Source organism: Passer montanus, unplaced genomic scaffold (genome assembly GCF_014805655.1).
Source record: "Passer montanus isolate IOZ18808 unplaced genomic scaffold, ASM1480565v1 scaffold27, whole genome shotgun sequence".
Classification (NCBI taxonomy): Eukaryota; Metazoa; Chordata; class Aves; order Passeriformes; family Passeridae; genus Passer; species Passer montanus.
Window position 1 is genome coordinate 6,136,748 of NW_024367372.1, and position 26,679 is coordinate 6,163,426.

Below are 26,679 nucleotides of genomic sequence, written 5' to 3' on the forward strand. Positions count from 1 at the left end.
CTGCTGCATCTATAGATGCGCTCCCCACCCTGCTTGCCCCCAGCACCTTTAAGGAATTAAATTACACACTGCTGCATCTATAGATGAACAAAGAACACTGGAAAGAGACACAGCACAAGCACCTAATCAGAATACAAAAGAAACCTGAATTTTGTCAGGGAGACTTGAGTGGGGAAGATGGAGGGGGGATGACAATGTTTGATAATGTTTCTGAGTTAGTGCTGATGATGTGATTACACTCAGGAATTGGTACTGCTAAGTACTGGTGCACATAGGCCTAGAAGGTGCGATGTGGAGAATTTAATCAGTCAAAAAGAGTAAATAAATGTACCAGGGAATGTTCCTACATGGTATCATCTACGTTTCAGAAGGGTAATGAAAACAACAGGAAATGTGCTTCAGAAAAAGGTGTCAACTTAGGCCCATAATATATATATATATAGATATATATAGATAAAGAATGCCCATTTTAATATCTTCCAGACAGATGGATCTGAAGAACTATTCTGAGAAATGCTTCAACACAAGCCTGTGTTTCCAGAAGACTTTTCAGACTAATAAAATAGTATTATAAAATGAAAATATTTCTGTCTTTTTTTTCCTGACAATTATATTGAGTGACTATTAGAGGAAGAAATAATAAAAAATATTCTTTTCATAAGTAGCCATTATATTTAACATTTTAATTTCTAGGCAGAAAGAAAATTGTGTATATAGACAGTTGTATTTTGGTAGACTAGCTAGCTTAATCCTGATTGCCTTTTATTTTAGGCCAGCTTTTTCATTTGTGATTAGGGAAAATATGTAATGATCACATCACCACTTGTTCAAGCCTTCTAAAGTGCAAATTTGCCTACAGCACAAATACATCTGCAGTGCTATAAGCACAAGACCATGTAAAGCCAGACAGTAAATGTAAAGCAGTGCAAAAGCAGTGGAAAGTGCAGTAAATGTAAACCTGGTCATGCTCTCACCTCTGGTATGGCCAAGCTAGCAGCTGGATACAGATACCTTATCTCATCTTCTGCAGCTAATGTTTGTGGTAGAAGCAATACAGCAACAAACACAGCATCACAGATATTAGCTTTATGCAAATAAACTTATATTAAAACCCTGTTTACTGACCAGGGGAGCAAAATCAATACTTTAATGATGCAATGAGCACCACAGTAAAAATACCTGTAAAAATGACAGCTCATCTAGTTCATATGTGTTTGCTGCCTGACTTAAAACACGTTCCAGAAATAATTTATGAGGACATGTGCATAGTCATAGTATCTACTGCTTCACAAGTCCAGTTGTATGTCTTAAAGAACTTGGAGAATATCAGAAAAAATGTAGTGATGGCAACTGCTTCTAGGCACTGTAAGCTGAGTGGAGCCCAGACTTTGTCCTGTAAACAGTGTTAGCTCTTTTCTTATCATCTGATTAGCAAAGCCACTGCTGATTTCACTGGCAAATTAACTCTGGGTGTGTTTTAAGAGCAGAGTTACAGGCACCTTGAAATTAATATATATATGGAAAAGTCGTATATGTTGTAGTTTGAATATATTTTATATATTCAGAGGATTACTGGGGTCTTTGTTTCAGACTGTAAGCACAACAATGGAAACACTTATTCCTTGCCTTGCATAGACATTTACTGCTGTCTATATGGATTGTGGAGACAAAAATGAAAAATTTGGCTTACATCAGCAGAGACATGTCACTTTCACATAACCATCTTACTTCCTTTTTACAGCAAATTAACAACTATATCCTTGCAAAGAAGCAAGGAGCTTCAGCTGCAGTAGAAGCTTGTTCCCTTCAGTGGTACCATCTCAATCACTTGCTACAATCCCACAGTGCCTTGAGAGATGTAAAAACATCATCCCTTAAAATACCCTGGAAGATAACACCAGCTGAAGCAGATAGCACAGGCCTGTCCCTGCCAGGCCTCCAGGGAAGGTACCACCTTGAGCCCCGTTTTGGAGGGAGCACAGTGCTCAGGAAACAGAAAAGGGAATTTAGGTGCCCCAGCAATTCAAGACAGTCCCCTTGCTTCAGGCACACAGCTATCAAGGGAGTAAATAGGAAGATGAGACAGACCATGTCTGAAGTACATCCCACAGAGTTAGTGTCCTTAAAGCATGAGCAGCTGGTTAATCTGATTAGAGGAGATGGAAAAACATCTTGAGGATGACATGGCCAGGAGGAGAACATCAGTATGCAATAAAAGCCAGATAAGTGCCTGGGTGCACGCATGGCTCAGTGTCAACACCAGAAGATGTGCAGGGGGCAACCCAGCATGACCATTCCCTGCACAGCCTTGTGGAACCTCCAAAAGCCACTGTCCCCACCTCCCATGGGTCCCCTGCATGCTGGGGATTCCCATCCCACACATGCTGGGCAATGTGATCTCCAGCAGTACCATAAAAGTAGTGTTATTTATCCACATCTATCTATCTTATTTCTTTATTTTGAATGAAGGATGGATTCATCGCACTATCTATTGTAAACTACTTTTGTTAAAAAATGAAAATTATCTGATCTTCTACAAACCTTGGCATTCAGCTCCCATCTGGATAGTTTCAGATAGCTGTAGAGATCTCAGTGTACTTCTGCCTTTCAATAGCTCCTGGATGTCTGACAGAGCACTACACTTGGCGTGTGCCAGGATAAAATGTCTTGGTGCTTCAGTGGATCTCCTCAATCCTCAGTGTGCCTATTCCACATGATGAAGCACAACATTTTTGTGAAGCTCTCTCTGAGCAAAGCAGCCAGCTCCAAAAGCATCTTTCTACCTGGGCTGTCTCAGCTGCCCACAGTCAATGAGTCTCATGCCATGCAAGGCAGCAGTGGGGCTGTCAGAAGGACAGGTTTGAGCCTGTTCTCGCTGTGCAGGGCCCAGGTTTGCTCTGTGACACAGATAAAACCCCTCTCTGCTGGGGTGCCCATGGCCAGGCTCGGGCAGCTTTGTGCTGTGAAGGGCAGCAGCAGCACACAGCAGTCACTGACAGCACCTCCAGATCTCACCTGCAGAGCACCAAGCCACTGCATGTCCTGACAGCCACTGCACCCTGGCACAGGAGAGATGATGTTTCTAGTCTGGGGCAGAAATGCAACACATCCGTCTGTTTTAAATCTGGTTTGGGGGTATGCTGCCAAATGTAATCTACATAGATTAGTCTCTGCATGAACTCTAGTCTTGGATTTTCTTGTCTAGATCTCAGATGTGGATTACTTTTGTTAATGGGTAAAAAGATCTATGAGTCTAGTACTTAGGAAAACGAAATATATTTTAAAATAATTGTATTGATAGCTTATCTTGGGGTTTTTTTCCTTACTGACTGAAAGTAGTTATATATAATGTCAAGCTAGTAAGAAACAAATCCTTTCTTATTAAAGTAACTTAAACCATTAATGGCATTATAGCTTGCTTTAGATTGTAGTCTTTTTTTTTTTTTTTTTTTTTTTTCTGCCTCTTGCTATTAAATTCACTGTCTACATTCCAGTCTTACTGGAGGAAAAGGAAAGCTATTTTATGTTCTACACTCAGACTAAACTAGCCACCATGAACAGGTAATACTTGTGAGCATATGATCAGAACAATTCTTCTTGCTGTACTACTCACTGTAGTATTTAAAATCAGACTATACAGAAATGATACAATCTTACAGTAGTGCATCCAGACCCCAGAAACCATCCTTGTACTATCCCTGTCTACTTACTACTTAACAGCAAGCCCCCACCACAATTAAAGAAAATTAATTACTTTGTAATTTAAAGTCCCAGCTGTTATAAAATATAAGGCAATCATCATTTCAGCAGCAACGTGGGTTTAAGTAAAGGAGGAAACAAATGACCTGCACAGAACTCTGGTGCTCCGCTGTGGTCTGCCTGGGCTGGCTCCTCAGGGATGGATTTCATGTTCCTCAGCGCTGCCCCTGGAGCAGCTGGTGGGTTATGGCCCGGACTCAAAGGGCTCTGCATGGGAGGCAGCTGATGCCTTCTCTTCTTTTTATTTATGTGGATGTTACAATGGCAGCAGACAGCAATGCACAGACACTAAATTAATTAAGCTGGTTTTAAGCCACAGCATTAAGGTGATGTCATAAGAACATGCCTAGGATAGCAAGGTCACTGGAAAGGGAGAGTACATGTCCTGCAGTAAAAGACTGTAGTTTGGAGGGCTTGTGTTGGATGCCTTCTCTGAATTTGTCAAATTTTTTCTCAAACTTGGCACCACCTGGAGAAATACTTTTTCTATCCACTGAAATATGCAACAGCATCTCTGATTTAAATAGGGGAAGAGCTGCTACACCTGCTTCGACTCTGAGCAATGCACACTATATGCTCAGAAATGCATAAATTAGATATATTTGGAAACACAGAGAGCTGGGAAAATATTTTGATGCAAGATAACATAGTTCATCTAATTTATGTCAGACTGCCTTTGTGTTTGCATACAGGCATGCTCAGAGAGGCGTGTGTTGGGCAACCAGAAATCTGCTCATCTTCCTGCTTCCATTGTCATGGCATTGCATTGCCATTTTGCATTGGTAGTCAGATTATATTGTACAACTGAGACGGAGATTTTTTTTGTCTTTGTAAAAGCTTTGTAAAAATCAAGAACAGCAATAGTTCATTTTTGTTTCATTGCAGCTTTACAAAACCCCAAAAACTTTAGGAAGACTTTAACAGAAGAAATAAAACAGATGCTGATACATTGCAAACTTAATGGTGCTGTTGCTTCACTGTGAAATATTTTAACTAGGAAATGTTGAGCATGTGAACAGTAGCCATAATCCTCTCATACAGAAGCCTTTTCTACATCTCCAGGGTAAGTGCAAGCCTGTGTCTTCAGCGTTAATGGGATCAGCTGCAATGAGTAATGCTTTGTGTATGCTAAGGCTGTGATCCTGTCCACGTGGTAAAAAGATGGCAGTGTTGCTTTTTCTAAGCAGTCAGTCCCACACGAGGTGAAGTGAGTCAGAGCATTCGAGATGGATGAGCAGCTCTCAGAAAGGAGCTTTTGTTCCTCATCTCCAGTCTCTAGCAGTCACTGTGAAATTGTCTCAACCATCTACCTATTAGCATCAGCATCACTGGGGCTCTTTGCATGAGACACTCTTGTGCATATAAGCAAAGGTCACTCAAGGAGACTCTTGAATCCAGATTTATTTTGTAGCAAGCTTAATGATGACCCATCACTGCCTCCCATAAGGAAAATCTGGAGGCAGCTAGAGACACAAATGGGGATCAATTTGTCACTGAGAGCTTTACAGTTACAACTATTTATCCTTGTCTGCAGTGCTCAAACAAACAAATGAAGAGAAACATTTCTGTTCACTGTGTGAGAGTCTCTTACCCTTTCTTTAGCTGTTACTTGTAATTGCAGCAAGAATAATATCCTGAGGGCTTTGTGGTGATCTGCTGGATTTGAACATCAGCCTCTCAATTTACAGTCTCTATATCCCCACCACCAGACAAGTACATGCTGTTTTGCTATCCAATAAAAGCTTGGGAAGCAAGCTTAGACCTGCATAGATTTTGCCACCAATTGCACACAAAGAATTGAATGCAAAATCCACTTGGTAATCATGCAAAAGGGGAAGGCAGATGAAATAGCTCCATTCCCCCTTGATGTCACAGGGCGCATTCCGTCCTGGTTTGTGGGTGACACAGCCGTGCTGCAGGCAGGGAGACGTGCAGGGCCTGGCAGTGTGTGCCAAAGAGGGGATGGGCTCTCCTAAGTGCTACTTCTTGTAGCATCTCAGCACTTCCGAGTGCTCCAAGGTTATGTACTAGCTGTGCTTCAATGGTGCAGAAAAGCACTTTCCATCCAAAGTGAACAGTCATCAAAGCAATAGAGAAAATTGTTAAGTGCTGTCAGTGGAAACATCTTGGCTGTTTTTAAGGATGTGTTAATGGAATGCCTTGCCACAAATCAAAGGGGCTTTGCAGCCCGTTATTTCCAAGTGGTGAACATAACGACAAAACCAAATACTGTGTTACCAGCTGGTTTCCATTATTGGGCTGAATTGTTGGATTAAATCATGATCCTTACAGCTGAAGTCAAAGGATTTTGCCCAGAGCAGTGATTGGGATATCAGAAGATGCAATCTCCCTGATCCCCACAGAGGAGCTGAGGGGAAGCTTGGAAGTGGAGGCTGTCAGCACAGAGGATGCCTGAGGACTCCCACTCTGGCCACCTGGTGATGATGTATGTTGGGAGAGTGAACTACTGCTCCATGCAGACACCTCCCCTCATATCTATCCATCTATCTATCTATCTATCTATCTATCTATCTATCTATCTATCTATCTATCTATCTATCTATCTACCATCTATGGAGGTCCACAGCACAGCCAGGCCAAAGGCACTCTGAGTCCTGCCCATCTGTACAAGGAAGCCCAGGGTTGCTCTGTATGGATTTTTAGCATCTCCTGTCTAGTGCTTCACAGTTTTCTCAATGTAAAAGGCAAAAGTAACACAGACATTGCTGCTAAAAATAGCCAGTTATGCCCTGGATGATTCATTTGTTGGTGGGGAGTACCCATAAGTGCCTCTATCTAAACATTCTGTTCCCTGTCTCAGTATCTCCCATGCCAGCTTGTATATGTCTCTCCAGTCTTCTTCAGTCTGTGTTCCTATGGGTTACATATTCTTCAGCTAAATATGTTAGTTTGTTATCCATGGCAGCAAGACCCAAGCGTGGCTTCCTCCTGCTGCAGGAATTTAATAAATAAATCAGTCTATTATTGCCCTGGGAGCATACAACATTGCTAAAAAAAAAAAAAAAAAAAAAAGAAAGTCAAGGAATTTCCCCTTTCTTAGGTTATATGTTAGAATAATAATAGAAACAGGAGTATGCTGCTAAACTTCAGTAGCAAACCTCTTTGCATTGCTGTGGTATATGCAAGTAATGAATGACTGCACTGAATGACTTCTAGAAGTACAGCTAAGAAAGGCTTCATGTGAGAATGAAAGCTTTATGTGACTTGAATTCCTAGACCCCAAACATATCCACTTAGGGTGATGACCAGGCTTTAAATCTGAGTGCTGTATATTGTCATGGACTGGGAGGAAATTAAACTGGGCTCTTTGGTGATATCCTTGTAGTTCAAGTGTTGATTTATGAATATGTAACTGAGCTTATTGATAAGCATTTTGAACCTGAAATGGGCTGTGCTTGGAGCTGTTGGATTTTTTGCTATCTGTTAAAATATCACTATATTCCTGGAAGTATCCTGTATTTTTTGTATGCAAACTACCCACCACTAACAACACTAGGAAGAATGATGGAACATGATGCTTCTTTAGTTGCCCAATGGTCTTCCTTATGTCTGCTCCACTGTGAAGGGCAGGTAAATCAGAGGTGTTTAGCTGAGAGGGCAGGACAATGAGTTTATTATGTTGATGTTACTGGGGTGAACCCCAAGCACAGAGGAGCCAAAACCTGTTTTTCCTCCAGAGCATCCCTGCAGCTGCACATGGCTGAGTCAGACCTTTCCCTTTCAGGCTGAAACCACCACTCATCAATCAGTGTGCCCATGAACCCCATCTTCAGAGGGAATGAATCTAGGATGCTCAGGTTAATGGCTTCCTTTCCTTTCCTTTCCTTTCCTTTCCTTTCCTTTCCTTTCCTTTCCTTTCCTTTCCCAGATTCACTTGTAACTAATAAAATACAGCTGTTTTTAATTTGTGCTGCTAAGGACTGTTTTGTGCAGTATTTAACTTGCAGTAGAATAACTGGGGAATAATGAATGAATCCTTTGGGCAGTTATACTTGGTTCATAGAACCATAAAATTGTTTGGGTTGGAAGGAATCTTATTTACCAACAAGTTAGTCCCTTCAGTTTAGACAAGCTACAAGAATTTTATGTTTTATGGGGTTTTTTTTGTAACAAAATAGTATTTTCTCGATACATTCACTGCTATTATTTGGCAGTCGCCTCTTTTATTTTTCCCTGTAGGCACAATCTGTCTTTGTCAGGAAACACTGTTATCCCTGGCAAAGGCAGTGATTTCTCCAGGCAATCTGCACATAATACTACATGTCCTTACTGGAGCACAGCTAGAGATACCAGCATATTCATCTTCCAATTTGTAAAAGTTTCCCCAAACATTTTCCCTTCCAACAGCACGTTTATGATTGCACATGCTTATAGTATACATATTTTTTTAACAAGGTAACTTTGGAAAAATTGTGATTTATCCTGTTTTCCTTCAAGAGCTGGGCGTGCATAGTTCCACACTCAAAGAGGAAAACTGTTGGCTCCCAGCAGCCAAAAGCAAAGCAAGACTCTAGTGCTGCAGTTCCCTCTTAATGAGTAAGCAGCTGAAAATAATACCTCTTGCATTTTCTTTGGCAACAGGGCTTATAGGAAATATTTATCCTTCTTTTTAAATTTTCTGTAAACCAACTAGTGCAAGATCAGAGGAAACAACTGGAATGCAGACTCTAGTTTGTAGTGCTGTAGCTGGCTCCATCTCCAACAGAGCAGCTTTGAAATGCTGATAAATTAATCCATGAGCTATTCTGCTCTCTTCTGCATAGTAGTGGATTTTGCAGCTAGTGTTTCTCCTTTCATGTAATCAGACCCTATCTTGGTCCCACTCTTAATGCTCCTCACCATCAGCCAAGGCATTAATCTTGAGAATGTGTCCTAAATCAGTTCCTGGAAAGGCAGTGGAAGTAGGCATCAGTGATATTTTTCAGTTCAGCCAGTACATGCCATAAAGATTACATTTGTACAAGGCACAACAAGACAAAGATACACTTGTCAGCTGATGCATTTTTGGATCAAAAAACTTCCAAGAAAAATAAAATAGATGAGATCTTGAGGTTTTAGGAGCACGAGTCCAGCCCAAACAGTAGGTCCAAGCTGAGCTCCCTGAAATCAGTGAAAATATGAGGAATGAGAGAGACCAGCAGGAATATTTCTAGATGGGAATGCAAACCAGCTCCAGATATCCTGCAACTGATAATTTCTGCTGCTAGCAATGACACATAGCACAGTTCAGTGGCCTTTAGGGGTCGTGCTTATCCAGTGATGAGCACTTGGAGTGTTTCTCCTGCAAGAAACTCACTGGGATTGTTTCCCAAGAGGTGAAGTAGCAGGCTGTCCCACTGGAGGGCATTAGGAGGATAGGGCAGCAACAGCTGGGACAAGAAGCAGTGACCCAAGCAACTCCAATAGAAAATAACAGAATTAGAAAATATCTGTGAGTTGGGTCCGTAAGGTAATTAATAGCTGAAGAATGGCATTTTAAACCAGGGCCATCATTGCCCAAGCCTACAAAATGAACTCTCTGAACTGATCTCTGAACCTTGTATGACAGTTTTGATGCTTGCAGTAAATGAAAAATCATTTTACTGATTGCTGTTCCACATACCTGGCACATTTACAGTAAGTTCTATTCAAATCAAGAAGATAATGATTGGATGCCTTTTTGTCTAACTGTTAATGAGTAAGTGAACTTCATGGATACCTTTCTTTTCCCCCTTTCCAGAAAAAGTAAAAAACCTTTAACAGCATCAAAAAAGTTGGTCTTTTTCTCCCAGGGATGATGACTCACAGGGAGTGCAGGCCAGCACACAGGGCAGAGGAGCATTACCATCTCATGCTGCACGCCAGCCAAGTGGGGCTGACAGGGCCCAGCACTCACGGCATTGCCAGGGAAAGGGTCCAGGTCAGTGGTGGAGGGTCGAGCAGAGGCTCTGCACTAATTCCTGAGTGCTGCTCCACTCCTTCTGTGCACAACAGCCCAGCCCAGCCAGCCAGGATGCCTCTGCCACAGCACTGAATCCTCTCAGGAGGCTGCAGGAGAAGCACCAGAACTCATCTGCTCATCAGTGTCAAGGCTCAGGCAACTGTACACACAGAAGTGTCAGGTTCTCCTGAAAGGTCTGAACCAGCCCTTTAATCAGAGTTCTGACTCAGGTACCCAAACCTTTGCTCCTCCCTGGGATTCTGGACAGTCTGTGGGCTTACTGTGGCTTCGCAGCCTGTGATTTGCTCACAAACCATGAAAGACCTCGGAGGATAAATTCCAGCCATCCTGTGAGATCCATCCTGGTTGGAACAGGCCAGCTGGGCCACCCTTTGCCACTGACTGGAAGAAGGTCTAAGTATCTCTTAAAATTGGCCTCTGTCCTTATTCAGGGAAACCTTCCTTTCATTTCAATATTTCATATCTGTGTAAGGGCAGAAAACCCCCAAAACAAAGCCCAAATAAGGATTGAGTTCATTAACTACTAATACTGTTCATTACTGGTATTTGTACAGTAGCATTTGCACGCATGAAACTTCAATACAAATTAAAATATATTCCTCCTTCACATGTTTTATGACCTCATTTATATGCAATGTAGCTTGTCAAGAGATGGCAAACAAAAGACCTGGGAGGATGAGGATTTACTCTGGATAAGCTCATAGCTACAAATTATTTTGAATCATACTAGAATTAAGTAACTTAGTGTCACTAATGCCACTGGCACTGCTACTAGCCTTGACACTGCTGAGACACTTAATCTAAAAGGCTCTTTTGATTTCTCAGAGGCTCCTAACGGTTAATTTTCTATTCATTTTCCTTTTTTTTTCCTCCGTCTTTAACGCTTGTCAGGCAGAAAGGCTGATATGTGAAAGGATCTGCTCTAGGCTAGGCTTAGGGGTTATGGCAGGCAAGGAGAAGAGGAACAAAATAGGAGCAGGGCAGAAAAAATATCTTGCAGTTTGTCTGAGCCACTAATATTTGCTAATTGCAATAAATATAGTACTGCACAGAAGCTCCTAATAAGCTTGTATAAATCATTTTAATGGGATGCTGCCAGGTTAAACATTGAGTTTAAAAATATAAATATTCTTAATAACTCCAAATTAAACAAAATGAAGTTTGACCACCCAAATAATTTTCTCCTCTTCGTGCCAGAGTCTGAACTGCATTTCACACAGCTCTGCCCCTGAAAATAGGTAGGGCTTTATTCTGTTGCTGTTGGGCTGGAGCACACCTAGATCACACAGGAGAGGATAGTGCAGGGATGTGCCAGGCAGTGCTGGAGATGCAGCTGCAGGGATTGAGGACATGTTATGTCCTGGCTCACCAGGCTGACTGGGCAGCTCTTGCTACATCTGGCCCAGCCTTGGACTTCCAAGACAGCAGCTCTGGGGTTTGCAGAATGATTTCCACCCCAGGATGGTAGCTCTGGGACTTGCAGGGGGGGTTTCTACCTAGGGACAACAGCTTTGGGGGTTTGCAGGAGAGTTTCTCCACTGAGCAATGGTATGTCTGGGTTTTCCTTCCATCATGGCAGCTCTGGGGCTTGCAAGAGGTTTTTACCTGGCTGTTAATGGGGCCATTGCAGCTCCACCAGGATCAGCCCAGGGGTCCTCACACTGCACTGAATGCAGCTTCATTTTCTTCTTTTAGCACATGACTTAAATGTTTCCATGTTTAGATTATAGGCCTTTCAGGGCACAGTTTAAATCCAGAGCAGTGACTATGTTGATTTTAACTGAAATTGAAAGAAAGAGCATGTGGAAACTTCTTAACACAGAAGTTTTGTAAACAGTGTCTTGATGCTATGGTGATGGGTCCTTAGAACTGCCGACCCCATTTTTCTTTCTATTCAATCCCTTATTTTTCTTCCAAACATTCCGATTTTAGTCCCGTCTACATGGCAGTGTTGATTGTACATTTCTGTGCATCTAACAAGTGCCAAGGAAATCAAACTCAGGGAATAGCAAAGCTGGATCTACTTCTCAGCTGACTCTCTCACAGAAAGTGTTGGAAAGAGCCAAATGCCTTTCCCTGTCTTAGTGCTCTCCAGAGGCCTCAGGATGGACTCATTTACTCTGGATTTGGGTAAACCACAAAGGATGGTCCAAATCTGAGAAGGGTGAGAGTGCAGTGTCTGAACAAGAAAAGGACTTGACTGGGTCGCATGTGGAAGCAACACCAAGGGCATGCTTGGGGTCATGTCCTCTGCTGTTTGCATCACCTGCCTGCTGAAGGGTCCCTTGGTGCTGGCCCTGCAGTCTGCAGTCCACCCTCTCACCAGGATGAGCCTGAAGATGCTGCCTGCAGTAGGAAGAGCTGGGCTGTGCTGGTAACTTGAGCTTTGCCTGTGGATTACAGGAGCTCTGATCCCAAAAGCCCCTGGGCTTCAGGGCACAATCACCAGGAGTTTGGGTAGGAGCAGCCAGCCTCGAGCATTTGATGATGCATCTGGGTGCATCTATTCACCAAAAGGACACTGCAGCAAACACGGGGGGCTGCTGCATTTGCTGTCTAGCAAATTCTCCTCTCCCGGGTGGGATCTCCTCTGCCTCTTTTACACTGAAAAAAAAAGAGAAAAATGCTGCCAAATAACTCTCAGTCTGGATGGCTCCAACAGAAGCGAGGAGAAGCACTTGGAGTGTGATAGAAGGATTACTGTCATCACATATTGTGGGCTGCAGGAGGACAAGCCTGATGTGCTGGGAGCTTTGTAAACATCTCAGACTACCTAGGGAATCTGCAACACAGACTGTAATATTTGAAAATGTATTTTTCCTAACCGATACATTTCCCTAATGGGTACAGACAAATTCAGGTCTGGAAGAAATCCAGTAAACATGGTGAACTACCATAATGAAGAGCAAATGCAACTTTGTGCCTCCCTCTCCCTAACAGAATGATGCAATATCTCCTAAATTCCATGGCAGGGGAAATAGAAGGAAAAAGCCTATGCAATTTAATAAGGATGAAAAGTTTGTTCCAAATTTCTCAGCCTCCAAGCCTGGGCACAAGCCTGTGTCTGCTCTATACTGCAGTCTCATGGCCTGGCTGACTGAGTGTTTTCTGTTTACCTCTTTTTCCAATCTCTTCCGTAAGCCAAAGATAAAGCCAGTACAGCTCCAGCTGTACTTTTGAACCCGTGTTTAAATGGTGTGGAAATAAATCTTAATGAGATTGTACAGCCCTATCACCTTAAGTAGCATACCTCAAATGAACCCTGCTGAAGGCTGTAATTCCCCTCTGAGGTTTCAGTGACATGAGCAAGTAGATCATATTTCACTATTGTAGTTTATGTCATCATTGGATAGTAGAATTCTGTGTTTATCACATAAGAACTGGAGAAAAACACCTTTATTAAAGATGCAAAAATAGTAGAAGATGCTTTCTATTAATAAGTACACAGAATTTTCTCAAGATCTTCATTGTGAACAGAAAATTACTTTGCATTTCTACTTCATAAGTATTCAGATGCAAAAACTTTACTCCCATGAATTCCTACAACTGGTGTTTTGATGCTCCCTCTTTCCTCTCTGGATAAAATCAAGGTATTTTCCCAGGGCTTGCTGGTAGGCAGCAGCAGATGGGCAGGACTAGAACTGAAGAAAGGACAGAGAGGTCTCAGAGGAAATGTCTCCAGGGAGCACTGCACTATGGCACAGATATCATTTATTTAGGATCTCTTGAGATCCCCATACACAGTTGAAGAGAGAATTTTTAAGTGCTTGTTTTAGGTAACATGTAAACACTTTTTAAAGAAGTGTTTGTTTTAGGTAACATGTAAAAAAGAAAGATGATCCTGAGTCTTTAGAAAGCTACAGCAGCATCCCTCAGGGCAAAAGGCATGTGCCCTTCACATGAAGGGCATGTGGAGGTCTAGTAGGTAGCAAGAAGAAATCAATTTTCCAGCCCTAACCCAGTTGGCTGTGCAGCAAATGGGATTTTTAACCCACATTGCGCCTGCAGGATTCAGTGAGTAACCCACAAAATGAAAGTCCAGAGGAGAAGAATCTCCTCCTTGTCTAAATTTAGTGTAAGGCCTTGAAAGCACAGACAAGGCAGCCAAACATCATCAGTAGCCAAGAATTTAGACAAGGAAGATAACTCAGTTCTGGTAAGCGGTTTTGGGAAATAAAGGAGAAACAGGGATCTAATAACCTCTTACTGAACTGATGTTAACCTCCCTCTCTGGGCTGCAGCCTAGGACTGTCTCTGACATAGTCTGAGCTCAGTGAGTAATTAGCACTTCTGCTGATTTTTTGCACCTTTTATAGGTACATGATATTGGATCAACACAGAAATTCGAGCACATGGGCTCATCAGATGCTATGAACTGTTGAGAGGACAGATCTGGGACTCATTGCAGGCAACAAGTGATTTTGCACAGGAGGACAAGGCCAAGCCTGCAGGAGCTGTGTTGGAGGGTGCCTGCCCAGCTGCCTTCACTCCTTGGCACTTTCCAGGACTGACTTGTGAGCAGGGTGGCCTGTGGCAAGGCACTGTGTCAAGCAGTAGAAAATAAATTTGCTCTCCCTGTGCTGGCCCTTCAGTACAAACAGCTCCACTGGGGATTGCTGTGAGAAGCCAGGCACTCCAGGTGGCACAGAGCAGATGTTTGGGTGGGCTTGGGGCCGTGCTGGGATGGACTTGGCTACAGCGTCCTCTCACTCTCTGTGGGACTCATTAAAACATCCAGTTGCCTCCAGTTCTCCACTGTCCCTCAAGGCTGCTTGCTTAACAAGGCAGATTGTCAATTGAGCAATCATCTCAGAACAAGGAAATCTTTAAAGATTTGGCACCATTATCTAGGACAACCCAGCTGCTGATCTTCACTAGGAAAAGGAAGCAAAAGCACATGCTCAACTCTGAGGCACATTTCTGTGTGAGAAAATAAAGTCAGTTTAGCAGAAACAAGTATTTTCTAATCCTGTATCATCCCCTTGGACAAAACAGAGATGCTCAGCTCCTGGCTGTACTGTGTCTCATAGCCAGAGTGAATTTTCTCCTGCTTTTTTGGGTGCTCCTCTGCCTCCCTTCCTCTGCAGGGACACCTGACCTTGGGAATGAGGGATGTAGCACAGGAGCACATGTGCTACTTCAGGGACTGGTTTTGTCCTGCTGAAATCCCAATGGCAGAATAAAGCAGGGACATGCTCCTGCTCAGGGTCTGATGGTCTCTCTGCATCCCCAAAGCAAAAAATGGTTCTGCATCCTTGCTGGTGTTGGTTATGTTTTGATTGGCCTGAGCAGGGAAATTCCTACAGTAGGGAGTGAGACTCACCATGCCTCAACAAAAATGTGCCATCTGGTCAATTTTTAGTGGTTTTCTCCTTCCAGTGTAGTGGAAGAATATTGAAAACGTCTTCTTACTCCTCCCACTTTATTGGACATCAGAGTAGGCAGGGAATAGTAAAGGACAGCAAAAAAACACTCCAGCTCCTCTGTGTGCCAGGAGAAACCAAATAATTGTAGGAAAGGAGTTTGCTGGGAAAACAAACACTCCTCCTTTGAAAAACTGTGAGCAGATTGAATACTTTCCCTGGAGTTTTCCCTTTTTTTCATTAAATGACTCAAAATTAAAACATGCAGAAATGTGGTTGGTGTTTAAAAAGGCAGCTTTTGTTAGAGAAATATTATTCTCCATCCTACATATGTGAGCACTGTATGCCTCAGTCTACCATATCTGTTCCAGACATTGCATATTCTCTCACACTTTCCCACATGATGCTTCTCCCTAAGCCTTGGATGTTTAAATACCTGACCAAAACATCTTTGCAAAAAAATCTCCAGTCTCCAGTGGCATAACAAGCCCCATGTGTTGCTGACTGGGTGAAAACAGACAGTGCATAGACATTTTGACAGTCACCAAAAAATCATGACCCAAGAAACCTGGCTTTAGGGAAAAAAAATCAAAACAAGTCTTAAGAGGCTCATGATAAACATCAAAGAGTTGGCAGCACTAAGAATAATCAAACAGTTTAGATGAGGTTCCCCAGATAAATTGTTTCCATTTCATCAATGTACTGTCTGGTTTTGAACAGCTATGCCTGAATATACCATTTGGAATTTATGGTAGATGCAGGAAATAACAGTTTCCTTCTCAAAATCCTTTCCACATGTGGTCCATATGCCTGCAGCACAAAGAGATTGCAATATCATGCCTAAGTCATATGGGTGTCAGAAGGCCAGCTGACTATCACAGCAACAGGATGAACCTGGGAACCTCTGGTTTGAGATAAAGAGCTGTAGAAAATGACAGATTTAGTCTCCCAAAGACAGGTTTCTTGTATGAGAAGTGTTTGTGTGTGAGGCTATTGACATTGCAGAGCACCTCCAAGCAATTGCTGAAATAGCAAGTTATAATTATAACGAGTATACTCATTGCTAGAGACCTAGTTATGAGGTGTCCAAGAATCTTGTATTTCATGATATATGTGTTTTCAATATGCTGTTTATCATAATATCCCAGCTTCACCTCTGGAAGATATTGAACATGATAAAGTATAGCATTCCAGGAAGATAAGGACAATTTCAGGTTAAGTTAGCTTGAAAAGTTCTGCTGGGAACTGCATTGCATCTGTGCTTCAGCCACATAGCAGACCTTGAAGGGAGAAGAGTTGGTCCATGGAGCAACTGTGGGAACCCAGGTTTTCCCAAATGGTCCCTAATGGCATGTTCCTCATGTCCTCATACTGGAGCAGAGAGCACAGGTCTGATTTATGGCCAGGCCCAGTGCTCACAGCTGCCAGTGGAATTTGAATATGTGAAATACAGTGGTGTGCTGGGTGCTCTGAAAGAAGAGCTCCCTGGCATCTCCAGTTACACACCCACAGCACTGGGAACTGTTTTTGGCTTAATCTTGATGTGCCTCAGTCTCTCACATATAAACTCTGGATAATTTTGCACCCATGGCTCTTTGTGTGACATTGCTGAGTCATATCCAGAAATGTTTCAGTAAGGAAAATATGAAACATTCACTAAGTTTTAATTAGTGCAAATATAAATACATTTCTCTGAGCAATTGTGCTGGGACAAAGTATGACTAATGCCTGGTGCTTCCCATGCACCACGAGTGCTTGCCTCACCCAGCAAATCTCACCAACCACACAGCACAGGGCTCAGGCTGCTGGTCTAAGGAGTACAACCCAACAGACCCAGCCACAATTTGTACTGATGGGTCAGGGGGATGGAGAAACTTCTGAGGTTTCTGAGAGTTGTGATCCTTATTCATTGGACTGAATGGAAAGGCTTGATTTCAAAGAATCTGGGTCATGGTCCCAAAGCATGAGTGGGAGATGTGCAAATTATAAGTTTAACCTGAAGTCAGGTCCTTCATAATCACATGATCAAGTGCAACCTGAGATGCTCAGCTAGCTGTCAACACTTTAGATTCTTGAGTCTCTGTGAAAAATTACTCAGGTGTTCTTCAGATGTTTTACACACAGATCTTTTTGTGTGTGTATGCTTCTTTCTTTCTTTCTTCTTTCTTTCTTTCTTCTTTCTTTCTTTCTTTCTTTCTCCTTTCTCTCTCTATTTCTTTTCTTTCCCTTTTTCTTTCCTTCTCTCTTTCTTTCTCTCTTTCTTTCTCTCTTTCTTTCCTCAGCAGACCTCTTCAGGCAAGTTGTCTGACTGAAGAAGTTTTCACCTTGTGGTTCAGCAGTAAGGATTTTACCATTTTCAGAGTAACTATATTAGTCACTGGGAAGTGTTCTGGGTGCACTGTGTGATTGCAAAGCCAGAGCACATCCTGCAGCTCCACAAAGAACACATCACAAAGGATAAGTGTGGAAGTGTATATTTATCTGCAAGATAGGTGAGAATCACAGGAAATGCCAAGTTCGCAGGTCATGTCAATGGATTTTGAGGGGATTTTGGACCAAAACCCTTCAAACATCTCTCCAAACTTAATTTCATGGCTTCATAATACTTCATGGGGATGAGGCTGTGTTTTCCCAAGGAGTACTGAAGTGGTGGAAACTTGAGCCTTGAGTGCTGAGAGCAATGATGTGGGGCTGGGGGCTCCCACCTGGGCAGTGTGGAAAAACTGCCAGAGGTAAATCAGCCTCTCTGAAATGCTCTGGTTTTTGTGATGGAGACAGCATTGTACTTCCCAAAGTCTTCTCGGAATTTGTTGTGATTCCCCAAGGGTCACAGCGATTTTACTGAGGCTAGTTTGGAGTGCTCTGAGCAAGGGCTTGCTTCTCTTCCAAAGGCAATTTGTGTGATTGACAGACCGTGTGCAGCAGCAAAGAAAGCCTTAAGTTACTGGAGAGCTGTGGCCAGTCCCCGTGTGCCCTGCTGACTCAACGGTGACTTCAGCTGCTCCATGAAACCCAGGACTCCTCCAGAGAACTGATCCTGGGCACTGTTAACGTGCCCATGCCAGCACCTGGCATCTGACAGGAGCCCATCCTCTGCCCCAGAGTTGCTTTCCCACAAGGAAGAAAGCATCTGGGGGATCTTGACAGGCTTTGATGGGAGTTTTAGAGGAGGTCTGAGATGTGAGGTAATCCCTAATGTTACAAATTTAATTGTGGAAACCACAATTCTGTGGAGAGGGAGCTGATCACAGTCCGTAAGGAAAGAAATAACAGGGACAGAGAAGCAACTGAATATGATGATGAGAGACTGGGCACTCGCCAGGTTTTTGGGAGGGCACACTGAGCATTCAGTTTGCAGTCTGAATGGCAAAGGAAGGGAAGGGGGCCCCACCCTCTAAATTACCCTGTATAACAGGTCTGCAGCAAGGGAAGGCTCCAGACATTGTTAAATGCAATTATGGCTTCTAAATGCTGATGACTTAACACAGAATACGTTGGAAATAATGCAGATGTTATGAGGGATAGAGGAGAGGAGAAGAAAAACCACACTGGTTGTTTTTTGCATGCCTTAAGTTACTGCAAACATCATGGAATAGGACTGTTCAGAAATGTGCAGTACAGTGCAAGTGCTCTTGCTCACAGACCCTGGGACAAACTACAGCTTCCAAGCATTTCTGCAGATAAGGAAAATCCTCCCATTGGGATGGGGGAGGAGGGGAGGAGCATTTGGGAAAGATGTAGCATCTTCTGTATTTCCTAACAAGATCCTTAACAACCAGCAGAAAAAGTTCATGCAAACTTCTACTGCCTCTACTAACTGCCTGAAAGAGCTCAAAAGCTCTCCTCCTTCTCCACCCCTCCTCAAAGGAACAAAACCAACAAACAAACAAACATTTTCTTGTGAAAATGGTAACATTAATGTGTCTGCTGGGTCAAATACCCCCACTTGGAGCCTCTGTAGCACATAGCACACGTACTCACATTCTGCTTCAGAAAAGCAGTGAACTGGCACAGGTTTTGCTTGCCAGCTGAATAATTAGACTAGTCCAGTAGTCTAGTTCTAGTCCAGTTAGTCTAGAAGGAAACCTCACCTGCTGCTTTAAAGGCAGAGGTTGGAGATGAAGACTAACCCAGTGCCTATGCTCAGGACACTCCTGGAACATAGTCAGCTCCCACAGAACCACCACCAGGCCTAAGGGGCAGGACATCCATGCTGGAGCAGAAAAACAGAGCTAGCAACAGAGATTGCCATTTTTTTAATACCAGAAATTGCAAACTTTTAAGCTAGTTTTCAGAAATAACTTGATGAGTGGCACAGGGGTGTTGTACTACACAGCTATGTACAGATACACTAGGTTTGCTTAAGCTGGGCTGAACCCCTGTTGAGAACCCCCTAAGACTGGGCTGCAACAGAGATCACCTTCTTTCATCTTTGCCTTTGGTGACAAAGAACTAGCTCTGCCACTCTTGGCACTTTGCCCAAGTGCAAATGTGCAGTTGCTCCCTGCCCTCTGTCTCTCTCCCAGCTCTCTCCCTTTCTCAGCACTGAAGCAAGTGCTTTGTGGTCTGGGAGGCCTCAGATTTCCCCCAAATGGATTTCTCCGTTTTCCCCTCAACAAACATCTCAGGAGGTGCATAAGAAGAGACCACAGTTGAGCCATACAGCCCCAGGGCTTTGAAAGCCCTGTCTGGAGGTGGGAACCCCTCCTTAGCAGGCTCCTTAACCCAGGCTCAGCCCTCACAAGGTGAAGGCTGCACCCAGGTGATTTTGACTCTTCATAGACAGTAGGCTGAATATTTTGACTCATGAGGCTGTCTTAAAATACTGTATGAACAGGGAGGGCTTTCCAGGCATACCTCTGGCAGGCTCCCAGCCTGGTGTCTCCATGGGGCTTGCTCATCACCATAAAACTACTTCTGGGGTTTTTCTTGCAAAACATGGATTTCTGGGGCACCAGAGTCACTCATTTTTCCTTGTGTGATTGTGTGGTCTTCATGTTCCAAACCCTCTCTAAAGCTTTAAACCATGATTGCTTCATCATCATTCAGCCCCCTGAATGCACAGCCCCTGCTGCTCAAGGCAATGCTTGCACAGACTGAGGACATGTGGAATTTCTGGAGGAGCAATAGAGTTGGTGAGAAGGAAGACTCCCATGTGCCAAGATAATTCTGGTATTTCAATTCCATTTGCATCAAACTGGGGCAATACTCACAGATATTATATTTGATTTGATTTTACCTGAGAATCCAAAGGCTTTCTGTCTTGCTCCCACTCAATTTCAATTTTAAAAAATATGTTCCTTAGAAATGTGTTCATATATATTGACACTGTCAACAAAATGTTGCATTTTGAATTAGAAACATCAGTATTTTGTAATGAAAGAACACTCTATTGGAAAATGTGTGACTGCTTCTAATAGCTAGCATTCATCTCCTAAGCTGATTTCCCAAATGCAGAAGGAAATGAGTTTGCCAAGGGATCCATTCATGAAGATTAGAGTTTCTATGAAGTGTTTATCTGTCACAAATGCTGATAAATAATACAGATACTTGCCAGGTGCTCATCACCCCAGCACCCTGGGCTCACCTTCCCCTGGCAGGGCGTGCTCCTGGGGAGCTCTGAGCATGCAAGCCAGTGCTGGTGGGGTCAGTGCAGCCAGGAGCTATGGTCCATCCTGCAGCCCCTCTCTTGAGATGCTTCAGCTATTCCATTTCATCCCTAGGCTACAGCAGGTAACTGGCTTGATATGCTGGAAAAACCTTCCCACTTCTCTGCTTATCCCTGAGCACTAACTGCAGTCTGCACAGCCACTCTGCAAGGTGATTTCAGGCTGGTGCCTCTTACTGAGGGTCTCACCCTGCAAACTGTGATGCAGAATTCCACCCCTAAGGGAAACATGGAGTTACCTGCAAAAAGATAGACATTCCTTACCAAATCTAATGCAATGTGAATTTCAAGCACAGTCCTATGCTAATATGAGTATGTGAAAGTGGGGCAATTTTACTTGACAGGAGTAGTGCTCATGCAAGTGCTGGGTCACAATTTTTCATTACAGAAATGCACATGGGCCATATTTTATTCCCAGTAGCTGTTAGAGACAGACCAGCATGGGACCTGGAGGCCTTGCTCACTAACAGCCTCTCTGGCTGAGATAAATGGACTCTCCATGACTGTGCAGAATGTGTTGAATTTCAGGAAATCTAAATTCCCATGTTTTTCTGGGATATCCTAATTCTGAAAATACCAATTTTATCAACTGGCTCCAGTCTGTCTTAAACACATGTTTGAAACATGTAATTTTAGCTCTGAAAGGAAGTAGTTAGCTAAAGAGTCAGGAACATATTTCAGATGAAAAGTCTTGCTTCCTCCTCTATTGAAACAAGGCCAATAAAAGGTTGTGAGGAATTTTAGGGAAATTTGGTTAGATTCGCATGCCACCTGCTGCAGAACAAGCTACATCAATTCTGTTTCTCCCCTTCTCAGCCCTGTTGCAGTAAATAACAGAGAAAATATGCATATATGAGACTCCTGGTGTTCTTCAGCATTATAATCTTCATCTGTTATGGCTCAATACGCTGTGTTTTTTCAACAGTGATGTTATCCACAAGAAGCTGCCCATGCTATTCACAGTCAGTCTGTGGCTGAAAGGGGAAAGAAAGAAAAGAGGCACTTGAAGAACCCTTGCATGACTTCAGAGATTTTTCTGAAGTCAAAAGGTTTGTGTTAAGAACCAGAACCATCATGACTCATATATTCCTAATCAAAATGCTGGGTGCGTGAAAAGCTGTTCAGCCGTTCAGAGACTGAACTACGACTCCTTACAAGAGGAAAATAATACACACAAGGGGAAGCACTTAAATAATTGATGTGCTTTTCTTTTATCTGCTTGTAGGAGTGACAAGAAATCTATGTAGCTGGCACTAATGGATAGCATCTGTATGTCAATAATTGCTAATGAGGAAGAAATAAGAGCGCATTTGTCTTGAAGTGACTGATCTTTCTTTTTCTCCCTGTGTTACAATGGGAAATTATTAGTGCAAATTTTAGAATTCTGTTCACTTTCAAATCTCAAAAGGTTGTCAAATGCCTTTTTTTTATATGAATTCAATCTAGAATTGAACTGTACACTTGCTTACATGTAATCTGCATTCTGGAATTTAAGATCCTTTTTTTAATATCTTCTGTACTACATCCACACAACAAAATAAAACTTTGTTTGCCTCACATGTTTAATTTTCCATTCCACAACAGTGAAAGGGTGCAGCCACTCTGGAATTGAACAGAAACCAGTAATTTAAAAACAACCAATACTTTCATCATGAAAAATTGTGTAACCATTTCCAGCACTGAAGCAGGATACTCTTTCTGAATAAAGTCTCTTGAAAAATTATTGGTGTATCAAGCCGTTGATATCCAGTTATTTAAGTCAAAGATTTTATTCAGCCATTCCCCCTCAGTCGCTTTTCTGAGGGAACAATTACACAGCTGTTCCTGCTACATTCTTGTGTAGGCTGAAAGCAGTCTACAAACTCTGGCATTAATTTCCTGTAACTACAAAGTGCAATTCTCCAGGTTGTTCGTGAGGCATACCCTCTGCAAAGAGGTTACTGAGGCAGTGCATACACTTGACACCAATGTTGTGCTTTGGCTAAACTTATTTATAGCCGTGTGCATGTGTACACACGGGCACATGCACGGGGCTGTAGGGTTTGTGCTCTAAGCAGGGCTCTGGACTGCAGCCACATTGCAGTGCTAATGATATCTGTCACTGCACCAACTTTTTGTAGCTGTATTATCTGGCTGCATTCAAAACCAAGGATTTTGGAAGTATAGTTCCAACCTTGCTGTGCTCATTGGATACAGCAAAGGGGCATTTCTGCACTAGTGAACACTAAGCAGTGCATTAGAAGGTTTGATGATGATTTTTTGCAAGTCTTTTTATGGAGTGTTAAGTTTTAAATGGCTAAAGTTTTAAACTTTGGCCTAGCTAGTCAGAGAAATAGCCACAAAGAGAATTATTTCAAAAATCTTTGACATGGAAAGCAAGCTGTCAGCAACTGGTTCACTAAGATTGCTTAATAACTCTGATGAAGTATCATCATTTCTCTGTCCACTGCTGGTTTGTGCATATTTTTGTATTAATATATATGCATCCACACATCTTTAAGTACAGGATATTTTGCCAGGTCCATGAAGCAGGTGTCCCTTGGGACAGGTTGGCTGCACCTGGCGTGGGACAAGGTAAGCCCTGATTTCTGGGAGCAGGCCTGGAAGCAGCATGGGAAAATTTATTGGGGGAACAGAGAGAAATAAACCTTTGCTCTGCTTCTGCCATATTTCTAATCCATATCTAAACATCACTTTACTTTTCATTCCTATCCAAAGAAAATTGTTTCCTTCTTTCAATGCATCCATGTATGTTTTTCTGTAAGAAAACTCGAAGGTCCTTTCAGCAGTATAGGTAATTGAGATATCAGTAATTTCTGCACACAAGATGCCATGCACTCTCAATATCAGTTTCATCATTAATATCAGATGCCAGCTGATACTGATACTGTCACCCTGAAATATCCCCGCCCCAACTCAGAGTGCTTAATAAGCAAGCTGGGGCCAGGCCCTTAAAATCAAAGCCTGTAGAAGTGAAACTTTGCTGGTTAACAGTTCACCCATTTGAGCAGATAGGCAGGAAATACTCATTTTCATCTCTCCTGTCTTCAGCTGATAGCAACAGCCCATGGAATTGTGCATGGTGCAGCTCACTCTGCACCATATACATAATTTATATTTTTCCACTCCAGTTATGACTGAGCTGTTTTTGACTTGGGATTTGCTCTGTAAAATGGAAGCAGAGAGAGGAGGAAAAAAGAAAAACACTGCAGCAGCCTTCTCCTTCTCCAGCCCCACTTTTCAGCCCAGAACCTCATCTTTCATGCACAGCCTTCACAGACCAATGGAACAGGAGTGCCACACAGAACATGTTGCATATACATGTTCATGTGAAAAGAGGAATGCTTGCCATGGCAAAATAAAAAATAAAAGGTATTTCCAGTAGTCCATCTCTTTATTAGTAAAATGCCTTGGCAGAGAATTAGGCTATCATTTTGACAAGAGTTTCCTTTTGTACAGGCAGCATAGATAATATTTACAGTTACTAGAAAAGTTTTTAAAGAAAACAGCTGAGAAACGTTCTTCTTGCTGACGTGCTCTTCTGCCCAGTGAAGTTTGACAGATAAAGCCCTAAGCTCTAGTACAGGATTCCCTCCCAGACACAGGCAAAGTGCGCAATGCACTTATTTTAAAATAATGTACATTTCTATTTCCTTTCAGCAAATAAAGCCTTTGCATTCCATTTATCTGCCCTGGCTGTCCGTTACCATCCAGGAAGGTTTACCAAGGAACAAACAGGACACACACGCAGCACCCATCCCCACAAACTCTCCTTAGTGAGCTGCGCACCTCGACACCATCATCCCTGCGGATACCGACCATCAGCCTGAATTCCAGAACCCTTCTCCTGCCCAGCCCCTGAGCCTTCAGAGAAAACCCAGGCACTGCCAGCCTCAGCAGCCTCCAGAGCAGGCTCCGAGGCAGCGCACGGGATCTGCAGGGCTCCCAGGGAGTTTCTCCTCTCCCTGCTGCGGCTCCGGCTCCCTTCGAACGCAAGCGGCTTCGCGTGTGACTTTGCAATCTGAGAATGTGAGCCGGTCGGCAGGACACCGGGGTAAATATAAATCTGGCGCTTACCCACAGGCAGTCCCTCGCAGTCTGACATCGTGTGAGCAGTCCTCCTCGCCGGGGGCTTGGGAAAAGCGCTGCAGGACCGCAAGCGCGGGTCCTTCTCTTGGCAAAGGCGAGGGGGAGAAAATATCTAACAGTTTACAGCCACCCTTCTCTCGCACTCCACATCTACCCACCCAGGGAGCTGTAGCAACAGTCCCGTCCCTGCCTTCTCATTATGGGATGTAAAGATAAGAATGTGCTTTTGTGCCAAAAGAGTGTGCTATTGGTGGATAAATTTGTTGTCATCCCTCCCCTTCGCAGAGTTTCCTCTTTAATGTCACAGAGGCACATTACCCTGTCGGAAAGGCCATCGAATATTTATGAAACGGCTTTTAAGGGCTGAGCCGCGATTCCCGCGGGAGAGCAGAGCTAATTGCTGTGCCCTGGTGGTGGCAGCCACCCCGCAGGGCTCTCCTGCTTCCCGGGGGCTGCGGGGACCTGATGGGCTGGGGGAGAGGCTCCCACATCCTGCCCTGTACCTTCTCCTGCTGCAGGCTCCGGGTGCAAGCGCTGCTGGAAAAGGGGGCAGAAGCCAGGGTGTATCTCTTTAAGGAGGAAGGGAAAAAAAAAAAAGTCTTTGTTTATATTGTAATATCTGAGAAATTGTTTTGTGACACTGTTACTAAAGGCTGTTTCGTAGTTTATAATAATGTCGTGAGTGCAGATTTCTCGGTAACTTCGTGACTTCTTGCATAAAACATGCCACTTTAATGCCAGTTTAGTGGCTGCTCCCACAACTTTTTTTTTTTTTTAATCTTTGAAAATGTTTATGTGGGATTTGTTGGATATGAGGTTCCCAGACTCGCAGTCAGTGGAGAGTACCCTTGTACAGTGGTGTGCTCATTAGGCACCTTAATGAAGTGCAAGCAAAGGCTCTGGCAGCGTTAGAGCCCGGCTGGGCTTGGCAGAGCCATGTGCGGGACCGGGTGGGAGCCTCAGCACCCGGGGGTGCTGATTTGCTGCCACTTTTTGTCCTGGGAACAGCCAGGAGCAGCCTGGGCTTTGCCTGACTCAGCCCTTCAGTGTCTGAGCTCTTCACAAATGTCGGGATTTCAGACCCAGAGCCGGAGGGAGGGCCGGGAGGAGGCTCTGGGAAGCACTTCCAGACCATGTAGCCACAGACAGCCCCTGGGGGAAATGGGCCATCGGGAATACCTTTCTTCAAAATGCCTTGAAGACAAAAAACCCCGTAAATTACATGAAGTATACTAGGAGCTCAGGGCACCCAGCACCTCTGAAAAGTGTGGGCTGTTTTTACTCAGATGCTTCAGTCTAAACACCCAAAGGCTGGCACTGCTGGCTCTGCCTGAGCTCTGTCTGAAGAGAAGCCTTTTTATACTCTGCTGGTTACTCAGCAGCACAGCTAGCCGTGGATTCAATTCAGGATGTCAGGCCTCTGACTAAGAAGCAAAAATAGCTGCAAAAGTAGATTGTGACATGTTCCCAAAACCCTTCCTCGGGTTGCCTACACAGGGCTGGGCAAGCAGAGCCAGAAGTGTCTGGCCAGCATGAGGCTCTGTTGGCACGGTTCTGTCAGGGCAGCCGTGTCAGTGCCTGCTTCTCGATCTGCTCATGCAGCACACATGGAAATATTCACTGGGGTAGGGCTCACCTGGAGGGCAGCTCTGAGGAGAAGCAGAGCCTCAGGCTGTGCTCTCTGCCAAAGAGCTGTACAAGGAGGAGAAGTGCAGGGCATCATGCCTAACCTCTCCGTCCTGCTGCCACCCACAGGCCCAGGGAGTGGCCACTGGCTGTTCTGGCAGTCTGGTCTTGATCTCAGTATGCATCTGGGAAAGGCCTAAAGCAGACTGAGG

General features: G+C 43.6%; 1 protein-coding gene across 1 annotated transcript in view; it reads right to left on the reverse strand.

The window, feature by feature from the left end:
* The window catches only part of EML1 (EMAP like 1), a 121,481-nt gene extending 96,378 nt beyond the window's left edge, over positions 1–25,103 (reverse strand). Inside the window, exon 1 of the mRNA XM_039712474.1 lies at positions 24,830–25,103. Coding sequence (XP_039568408.1) covers positions 24,830–24,857 — 28 coding nt within the window. The 5' untranslated portion in view covers positions 24,858–25,103. The remainder of the gene's footprint in view (positions 1–24,829) is intronic.
* Positions 25,104–26,679: the final 1,576 nt, after the last annotated feature.